General features: G+C 40.4%; 1 protein-coding gene across 1 annotated transcript; it reads right to left on the bottom strand.

Annotated features, from left to right (window-relative positions):
* Positions 1-617: 617 nt before the first annotated feature.
* xpnpep3 (X-prolyl aminopeptidase 3, mitochondrial) lies at positions 618-9,883 on the bottom strand. Its single transcript, XM_082530871.1, has 12 exons — positions 9,715-9,883; positions 9,518-9,631; positions 6,171-6,293; positions 5,898-6,085; positions 5,538-5,757; positions 3,940-4,124; positions 3,778-3,840; positions 3,322-3,435; positions 3,117-3,202; positions 2,250-2,433; positions 1,549-1,669; positions 618-1,468 (listed from the first exon to the last, which is right to left on the bottom strand). The coding sequence occupies exons 2-12, from the start codon at positions 9,582-9,584 to the stop codon at positions 1,302-1,304; spliced, it is 1,518 nt and encodes a 505-aa protein (XP_082386997.1). The 5' UTR covers positions 9,585-9,631; positions 9,715-9,883; the 3' UTR covers positions 618-1,301.
* Positions 9,884-10,360: the final 477 nt, after the last annotated feature.

The following is a 10,360-nucleotide window of genomic DNA, read 5'->3' as shown; positions in this document are numbered from 1 at the left end:
CCTGACTTTGACATTAAATATATTTTTATTAAAAATATACTAGTTAGATAGTAAGTATAAATATACCAGCTGTCACCTGAAATGCACTGAGATCTTTTAAATTTAAACCTTGAGATTTGACAATAGGACCAAAGCATTTCATGACTTTTATCATTCCAAAAGAGCACTTGGCTCTCACACTGCAGGCTTATTTAAGGTTTCCAGAGTATTTAAAGTAGAATGGGAGGCAGAGCCTTCAGCTTTCAGGCCCCTCTTCTCTGGAACCAGCTCCCAGTTTGGATTCAGGAGACCGACCACCTCTCTACTTTTAAGATTAGGCTTAAAACTTTCATTTTTGATAAAGCATTGAATTAGGGCTGGTCTGTCCACAGTCTGGTATCGCTTAAACTTTCTTCCTGCCTATTGTAGGGTCTTTACTTTACAATATAAACCACATTGAAGCGAATTCTGTCGTGATTTGACACCATGTAGATAAAAACTGAATTGAATGAATGGTCCTACAGTACTGTCCTTTTTGTCCAAGACATAAGGGGACAACTGACCCTTATAATATAGTGAAGGAAATGTCATCTCTCACTATGATCGACCAACAAAACATCCTCCATAAGTAACCCAAGTTAAACCCATTGAATTTATTAGTTATGAAAGAAATATTGGAAATATTTTAATACACAATAATTTAGAAAACAACACAACTCTCCTCTCTGCTAAAAGAAAAACAAAATCCAACACACACTGACACTCTTGTGACCTTTTTCACATTCAGCAGATTAATGAAGACATCACAGTAACTCCAGATTTATGACGAGCAGCCTTTTCAGTACTCAGGTTTTTGGATCCTTTGTACTGCAGTATGAGTTGGAAAACAATTATGCACTTCTGTGTGCAACTTCTTCAGTGAGATATGAAAATGAACCATAGTTCAGAAAACATGGTGAGAATCAAACCGGTTTTATCACGTAAAATACTTTTGTGGTAGCTGGATGTTAGCTGTTGTTTGTAGATGTTGATTTAGGCTTTAGTGTCAGATTTGGCTCACTGATAGAATCTGTAATCTGCCTTTTTTTGTAAATAAAGAATTGCAACTTTATGTTTGGCTGTTTGGTTTTATGTCTTGGAGCTGAGTTGCTCTAATGCAGCCAGTATTTCATAGACAGAGTAGTGAGGATAACAGGTTGTTGTGACTTAAAAACTAAAGTCTTATTGTGTGCTCCCACCTGTAATGCACCACGGCCCTGAGTCTCAGGATATAAACAGATAGCAGTGAGTAGCACTCGGTCAGTTCTCTTTCTCTCCCTGCTCTATCTCTGTGCACAGGCCCGCTCTACATCAGCGATGGTCTTTGGTGCGTCAGAGGACAGAATCAGAGGTCCTCCCTTCTCTCTGATAACCACGTCATCCTCAATCCTGACACCCAGACCTCGAAAGTGCTTCGGCGCTTGGTCGTTGTCTTCACAGATGTATAGCCCTGCAGCAAGACACAATGTGAGCCGTAACGGTAACGGGACAGAACATTTACATGCAGGTGCAACCGTGTGGATTTCAAACCTGGCTCTATGGTGATGGCCATTCCTGGCTGAAGAGGTTGCGAGCGAGATAGTTCAGGAGTGTCGTGGACATCCATGCCCAGGTAATGGCCAACGTGGTGGGGGCAGTACTGCCTTGCAGCCTGGAATTTAAATAAATAAATAGTTAAAAAGGCTGCAGCAGTCAGACGAGTGGTTCTACTAAAGTCAAACCTCACATAAACCTTAACAAAGCACAACCACATTAAAAAGCACTTAAAACACCAAAATAAAAGATGAATGGAAGTCCAGCATGGACCTGAGAGGAATCCTCTGGATTAGGTCATCTGGTCTGCACACAAAAAACAAAACAAAAAAAACAAAACAAAAAAAAACTTTTTGAAATGTTGAATTGAAGCTCCAGCTTTAGTAACTACCGACACAAGATATCACCTGTAATACTGAAAGGGAAATCTGACTTCATAAGAATATAACGCCAGCATTCCTTCTGAAGCCTAAATTATACTCTGTTGCAGATACGGACAGCCGAAGACCCGACAACAGAGTAGTTATTCCTGTTATACTTCTTTGACGACCACTTGAAGTCCACTGCATGTGTAAAAATTCTGAGGAAAAGTACGATTTGTCCGGACTCCTCTAGGGACCATGACACTGTGCAGATGAGCCTCATTAAATATGAAGTGCACAACCAATCTGGGCACCCACCGTTTTTCCAATTATTACCTTTAGCGCCTCAGCATCGCTGGTACTGGCCCCGAGGATGCCAAGCCGCTTAAGCTGTCGTCCCAGCAGAGCCAGCATGGTGCTGTAGATGTGATCCAGACTGACGCCTGGAGAGCAAAGAGATAAACAGGAACGCTGGACCTCCAGGACGGATTCGTAGAGCTCAATCTGTGCAGGACTGAATCTAGTATTGAACACAAAAAAACCCCAAAACGTTTATTTCTGTGACTGGAACTGATCAACCTTCAAAAACAGACTACAGTTTCTTTAATTTAAGGGACCTAAATTCTAGAAATCAGATAAAATGAAGTTTAAAGTTGAATACCACGATCACCAAACCAGGATTGGAGGTGATGTGAACCACCTTTATTAACACATGCACTCTGGAAACAAATACTTGGAACAAATAGATGACTAAATAAACCTGGATGTAAAATGAAGTTTGACAAATTTACACTGTACACTAACTCATGGGCTGCGATGCACAAATGGGAACTTCACTCTATCGTTAGCGAAGTCATGATAACAGATGGAAAAGAACTTCTGCCACAACTCAAGGCGTAAAGGATTGAAACCTACAATCAGCGATTGTAGTTTTGTAGTTTAGTTTCTCTCATTTCCAAAAGCTAGATCACCCCTTTTTTTATTTTTTTAAACAAATGTCTGGTTCTATTAAGGGTTGCCACACTAGATCATCTGTTGCTATGCAAGCCAATACGCACTGTGGTAGGTAATTTTTCAGATCCCCATATTGAAAAAGCTTTTGTGTCCTTCTTGAGGGCATAAACTCTCCATATTTATGAGCTCATTAAACAAACTATCACTTCTGTTGGCACCAAATATTTTAAGGGTAATCAGCTTACTTACTTTCCATTTATTGGCCACGTTCGAGTGATATCGCTGACATAACCAAAGTATTCGCAACCACCATCCAGCAACACCATCTCACCATCCTGATGGAGACAAAGAGGAGGGAGCAAAACGCAATGAGTCATATATGCTACTTAAATACATGTAAAGTAATTATTCTCAGGAATATCTGTGTCCTCTGACGTGTTCATGGAGTAATTACCTTGATTATTTGGTTGTTATTTATGTAGTGCAGAGTATTAGCTCGATTTCCTCCAGCAATCACAGGAGGGTACGCAAGAAAGTTAGCACCATGGATCCGATTCTCAAAATCAAACTGGAAAAAAGGTTATGTTAAATACAAAGAATGGAGGGGAGGCTCAAGACTTTTGCACAGTACAGTACGTAACAAATAAAGTAGACACTGTAAGACTTAAACAGCATTTTCAGTTTAAGGTACAACTCTCTGGAGTTCCATACCTGCTCTTTTAAAGCAGATTCGTGAAATTAGGAGGGAAATTTGGAAAATTTCAAAGCTGCTTCTCCAACTGTAAAAATCAATAAACTAACACTTACTGTTCTAATAATTACATCATGAGCCTAATCAATGAAAGACACAAAGATAATGACTGCTCGCACACGTAAAGGCAGTGAAGACAAAGGTCATCACAGAAGTCACCTTAGCAAACAGGACAGCTTCATCCACATCTCCTTGAGACAGAGCCATTGTCCTCCTAAAAGCCTGAAAGATAACAATATGAGCTGCTGCAAGTACACTTCATAAATCTAACATTCACTTGGAGTCTTCAAGAGCTTCACAAGAACCAATTTAAACGTCAACCTGTGCCGTGATTCGACCCGCTTCTTGCATGAGAGCCACTTCGGCTGAGCTTTTGAGGGCCCTGAGAGAGTGTATGAGAGGTCTGAGAGTGCGTGGTGTCGGCCCCGCCTCCAGAACGGGACACACGTGAGCCTGGTGGAGCTGAGGGTGAGCCGGCTGAGAAGTGTCGTACCACAGCATAGTGCCTGGAAGAGGATCAGAGAAGACAGAAATGCTAAGAGTGAATTTGAAGTGATAAAAGAGCTAAATAGAAAAAAAAAAAGAAAAACATTTTAATACCTAAATGAAAAGTTTTGGCACTGAAATAGGAAAGCATTTATCCAACAACTGCATTTTTATTTACCACACACGTCCCATCTTTCTTTACTACCGTCCTGTCAAAAAGAACGTCTTCACATCAGTCAATAAAATTATATTATATACTCATCCCAGATTTTGAGTAGATGCACCTATGGTATCAATTTGTAAATCCTACTTTGCCTCACTCTTAAGTTATCACATCCACCCGGCTGTTCAATGGGCTGATGACAATACCCCATTAGCATTTTACAGTTGAAGGACAAAAGAATCCATGCAGATCCGCAGGTGCAGAGCCAAAAAAATGTGAACACAGAACAATAATCAACAGGTCACACATTGCACAACTCTAGAATCCTTATTTATTGCTTCTAGTGAAGTTTTGAGTACACCTGCTCTTCGTTTATGAAGATGAAGAGCAACCCACCTCAGCAGCAATAACCTCAATTATCAGTTTCTTACATAATTGTGGAGAAACGTTGCTTCACCTCATTGAGGTTTGTGGGCATTCATTTATGCACAGCTCTCTTAAGCTTCCACCAAAGCATTTTAGTTGTGCTGAGGTCTGGACTTGAGGCGAGTCTAGGCCTGTCAGGTGAGGTCTGACTGACACCTTGATTTTTCTCTTTCACCCATTTGCTGTTAGGGATCATAGTCCTAATGCATGGCTTAATTTGTGCCAAGCTTCAGCTGCTGCACAGAGGGCCTCCTGTCTGCGTGGAGAATACTTTGGTATGAAGAGGAGTTCATTGTCAACTCAATGACTTCAAGGTGCCCGAGTCCTGTGGCTGGAAAATGAGCCCATTCACCGTGCTGACAGTTGATACGAAGTGCTTGTGCTGATATGCTGTGGTTGGTTTTCCCCTGTGCTGTGTATTATGGCCATAATGCCAAACGTGTGGCTTGTTGCATCATTATAAACCTAATTCCCCCCAAACTGTACAAGCAAGAAACTTGTGGGTCTTTTGCAGATTTTCTGACCTTGAGGTTAATTTGATAGGGCCACCACTCCTGGGCAGAAGTTTTGCTTCCAGAACACTCCATCCATCCATCCACATATATTCCTGCGATAATAAGGTTTGTGAAAGACCCTGAAGCAGTGTCACTTTGCTTCTTTATTCAAGCAACATGCGTAATTCAGACTGACCACCCAAAACCATTGGGCCTCCTTTTCCTTTCTCAGAGAAAGATATGGCAGTTAGTGATCTGGTAGGAATGAACCATAACACTTTTTTTTTCTCTCCGCAGGATTGCAAAGAGTAACCCCCCCCCCCCCCCCCCCACCACTCCCATGCACCCACCTTTCAGGCTCTTGAGTACAACACCCAGTTCTTCTATGCTATGAACTCTCTCTATGCCAGTCAAAGCAGCTGCTCCGTCCTTCCCAGACCGCGGTCCGTCCCACAGTTCTCTCCCCGGGTCTCTGCGAGGGACGAACAAAATAGCCTGGTCTGGTTGACCCTTCCCGTGAAGAACCAAGGCACTGTCAGGTTCGAGAAAACCACTGAGGTAGAGGAAATCCTGAGGAACACGTGTTTTGAGATGAATTAGTAAAAACTTACCCAGGAATTTCACCCAGGAAAAGGAAGAAGAGCAAAATCCAATTTTTTCTCCTTTCTGAAGAATTCTGAACTGAATGCAACTTGAAAGCAAGTGCTCACCTGGTTCTGATGGAAGGGATAAGGGATGTCATTGGTCATGTATCTAGTTGGGTGAGACAAAATGATGGCCACATGGGTGCTGGAGGAAGCAGAAGGTCCGAGTCTTTCGGCCTGAGCCTCGATAAGCGAGGCCAGTCGGTGTCTGCGGAGCTCATATTCCGTCTGGCTCAAACCTGGGGTTACCTCACCTGAGGAGAAGCATGCTTTCCTTAAAGAAATAAATTAAGAAATGACATTTTACAAGATCAGCTGTCCACTGTAAACAATACTCACCATGTTTGATGAGGTGCGGATGAGTGAAAGGACTGGGCTGGCCAAGGTAACGAGGTGGAACCGTCTTTGGCTTCAACCCGCCAGGTTTCACAGAAATGTTTCTGCACAGGCACCAAATACATCCTGCAGACAGAAACACACACAGACTGTAAACAGGTGCTTTGGTCAGTTCAGTTTGACTAAAGCAAAGTTATATCAGTTCTGTCCGCTGGGCGATGCTGGAGTATTGAATATAGTAGTTTTTTCTCATGCATCTTTTTAAACAATTTTAGAGTTCGGTACTAAACGTTAGTAAAAGTTTAAAAAAAAAAAAAAAAAAAAAAAAAAAAAAAGACCCAACCCCATTTATAGCAATTTTCAGGCCACTACAAAGCATCCCGATGATTATTTACTGGGTAGAAGTCTGGCTGTCTTTACGGTTTCATGCAACATATCAGTGGGACGAGTGGGTGTCTTCAAAATGAGATAGAGAGAGAAATCAGTTGCATTAACAATCTATTATCTCCCACCTACTTACCTTTTGCTCATGTTACTAGGTAACAACAGGATGTCATGGGACAACTGACTATTAAAATTGGGGAGTGATCTAAGCCCTGTGACATTAACAGATTTTTTTAAAGTGTAAAACTAGCGCAAATGTAATATTATACATATGTATTCAGTTACGGTGTGTCTGATTTCAGCCAATATGTAAAACTTTATCCATACAAAACCATTAAAAAAAAAAAAGGGGGGGGGGGGCTCATTTAGCAATCACCTAGAGGTGGGGGGGAGTGACAACGATCAGCTCCAGGCTTCGCAAACCAATAAGTTGCGTCACAGCAGCTTTATCAGCATAGAGCAGCGTCTCGCATCAGAAAGTATTTCAGTGTACCGACGGGTAAATCGCTGCCCACTGGTGGTGAAGGTTTGAAGTTACATTTTTTTTTAAAAGAGCGATTACAAAACATACCTTTATATAAACAAGTAAAAAGCACAGCGGCGCTGGACAACGTTCAATTATTATGACTTTATTAGATATTTATTATCTGAGCATCAACATATGCTGTATTTTACAGGTTGAAGCAATGGTGAAGTTAGAGTAGCCCATCAGTACAGTGCTGTGAAAAAGCATTTCCCTGATTTCTTCGTTTTCTGCATAGTCGGTACACATCATCATCAAGCTCATCAACAAACACATTTGTTTTTTTAATTAGAAAAATATAACCTGAGTAAATTCAAATTTCAGTTTTAAGTGAATATTTTATTTAATAAGGAGAAAAAAAACCCCTACCTGACCCAATGTGAAAAAGTATTTTGCTAAATCATGAACTGTGATTAATTAACCACATTTTTGGAAAGCGGAGTGCAATTTCAATTTAACTTTTTTTTTTTTTTTTAATTAAACCTTCATTTAAGGACCACATTTTGTATTTTCTCAGGTCATCTTTGCACATTCATTAGCTAAACCACATAAATGGGACACATAATCAATAAATAAATCAGGAAGAAGAAAAAAAAAAATCATGGCATTGTAACTACATGCCAGTTCAGTTCAGTGGATCTAAGCTCCAGTACTGTGCAAAAGTTTCGAGCCAAATGAAGACGCACAGGGGTGGCTGTGTCCATAAGAACCTTTTGTTGATCCACCTACTGTTCACTGAAGGGTCATTAGAAATGGTCTCAGTGGAAGGTTGAGGGATGCCAAATTACACAAGAACTTGACCAAAAATCAGTGACAACAGGTCTGATGGAGTGTTGAATCCAAATGTGACATTTCTGGTTCAAACTGTCATCAGTACGTACAGGGGAAGTCAAGAGAGAGGTGCAACAGTGAGTGTCTACAGCAATCTGTAAAACAGGGTGGAGGCTCTATCATGGTTTGGAGTTGCATTTAAGCCAGTGGTGTTGGGGATCTTGTCAAAATTGATGGAATTATGAATGCAGAAAAGTACCATCAGACTTTGATCTACCATGCAATCTGCCTTTTAAGTCTGACGTCATTCGCCGTTTCAGGGTCCAAACTCCTCTTCAACTCAAACAAACACTGCGGCATCACTGGGAGCTAAAAAGTGCCAAAATTCTTTAGTTTGTAATGAAGTAAAAAGTGTGGCTGCTCTACCAGATGCAACAATCAAGTTTAAGATTCAGGCATCCATGAAAAACAGGATTTATGAAGTTAGAGGTTAGTGGGGAGTAAGTTCGCTAGTTTCTATCCAAAGATGATACACCATATTCTGACTGAGTTATCCTGAAAAATGAAAAGTACAGCGCAGCAATCACTTTGGACATGCATGAAGACAGAAAACTAAACAGCAGCAATGTTTGTAAGGTTACTGAAGTTGGGCTAGCTGACAGAGCTATGGTTGATATGGAAAATAAAAACACATTAGCACAGTGAAGTTGGAGGATGAACGCAAACTTTTTTGCTCTCAATGAAAGTTAATGTGAGAGACCCCAATGGGCAAAGACAAATGCAATCGTACAACAGGAAAAAGACACTGAAAATGGACCAAACTTCAGTCAGCAGAACGCCTGTGATGATCCATCCCCAGCACGTGGTTAGTCACTGATATCCTGCTGCATAGTTTGGATTACTTGCTATGAACAACAGCTTCATGCACCCATTCAAATCTTCGTTAGCCTCAGAGTGATACTTTTCTGACACATTAAAATATTTGGCGGCTCCCAAACAATAAGCTGGTTTAAATCAACTGAGCTTTACAACGTGCTGCAGACAAATGGCGGTAATAAAAACCCAGAGAGGTGATCAGCCAGTGATCACTGACTATTTTAAGGGCTTGTTCAGATTAAACTGAACACAATACAAACACTTTTAAAAGACACCAGCCTTAATGGAAACAGGGTTTATACGTCATCACTTAACAACCGGATACTATCTGGAAAGTGTCTGATTGATTTTTCAGGATGATAATGATCCCAAACACACTACCAATGCAGTAAAAGCATACCTAGAAAAACACACATTGGCCTCCCCAGAGCACAGACCTCAACATTATTGGAGCAGTGTGGGATCATGTTGAAAGAGAACAGAACAAAACCAACATCCAGAGAAGAGCTTTAAATGTCCTTCAAGAATCCTGGAGAACTATTCCTGAAGATTACTTAAAGAAATGAAAAGAAAGCTGCCTAAAAGACATTAGACTGTGTTGAAGAATAAAGGCGGTCGTACCAAATATTGACTTTCAAGCTGGTTAGAATTATTCAAGCTCTGTTATTGCCTTATATACTGTCTCTAGACGGGTTTTTTTCCCCATTTCCCACCCAACATGTACATAAGAGAGGCATGGTTCAGGACTTTTGCACAGTAATGTCATTGTAGTGATTGTAAAGTTACTGTCTCTAACCTCCACTCCAGGTCCGTGGCATCAGCTTGACAGCGGTCCTCACCAAGGCGCTCGCTGAGAGCAACATTGTTGCTGCAACTTGAGGACACCGATCAGTCACAGCATGTCGCTCCCCTGCGGAACAAAGTGTGACAGTCAGCGAACTACCGAGCACTCATATTCACAGAGACACTCTGAAGTAACTTATTATCACTTACCGAGGTTAACAGTCTCTCCTCCAGCAGTTATATGTACCCTGAATGACAGCTACACCTAGCTAGCTCGCTATTCTCACGTCTGCTAGCCACGCTCGTTTGTAGTTCATGAGAATTGCTTCCCTGAGTTTGGTTTCCCAGGTAGAGAAGCGGAACCCTCTCCCTTTCCTACTTGTTGAACCGACTACAAGCAGCTTTTATTTTAGTCATTTGTACACTCAATAAAATGGAGGCTATCGAGTGCCAAAAATAATCAAATAACTAGTTAAACAATTAATTAAATGTAATTAATTAAAATTGTTAACAAATAAATTATTAAATGTTTTAAATGACATTATTGATATTTCAATTAATTATGTATAGATTTATTTAATGTATTATTTCATATTTTAATTAATTATCAGATTTTATTATTTACTGAATGATGTATTTATTTGATTCATTGAGGCACTGTATGTCCTCCATAAAATACACCATCAGCTTGTAAAAACAAGTCACAAACATTGCTCTCTCATAAAAAAAAAATAAACTACTAAACTAGAAACCAGCACAACACTGTCACTCTATTATTTAGTATGATTTTAACTTACAACAAGAAAAAAAAAGTAGAATATTACAGGAGCTTCTTTCTAGCATTTCTACTACATGG

This window comes from Aulonocara stuartgranti (assembly GCF_965226115.1).
Source record: "Aulonocara stuartgranti genome assembly, chromosome: 4".
Lineage (NCBI taxonomy): Eukaryota > Metazoa > Chordata > Actinopteri > Cichliformes > Cichlidae > Aulonocara > Aulonocara stuartgranti.
The sequence above is the reverse complement of the archived record's forward strand: the minus strand, read 5'-3'. Positions and strand labels throughout refer to the sequence as shown.

Coding starts and splice junctions, on each gene's coding strand:
- xpnpep3 (XM_082530871.1), bottom strand. CDS start 9,584: ATGTTGCTCTCAGCGAGCGCCTTGGTGAGGACCGCTGTCAAGCTGATG. Junction 5,758..5,897: donor ATCCCTTCCATCAGAACCAG/GTGAGCACTTGC, acceptor CGTGTTCCTCAG/GATTTCCTCTACCTCAGTGG. Junction 3,436..3,777: donor AAGCTGTCCTGTTTGCTAAG/GTGACTTCTGTG, acceptor CCTTTTTTCCAG/TTTGATTTTGAGAATCGGAT.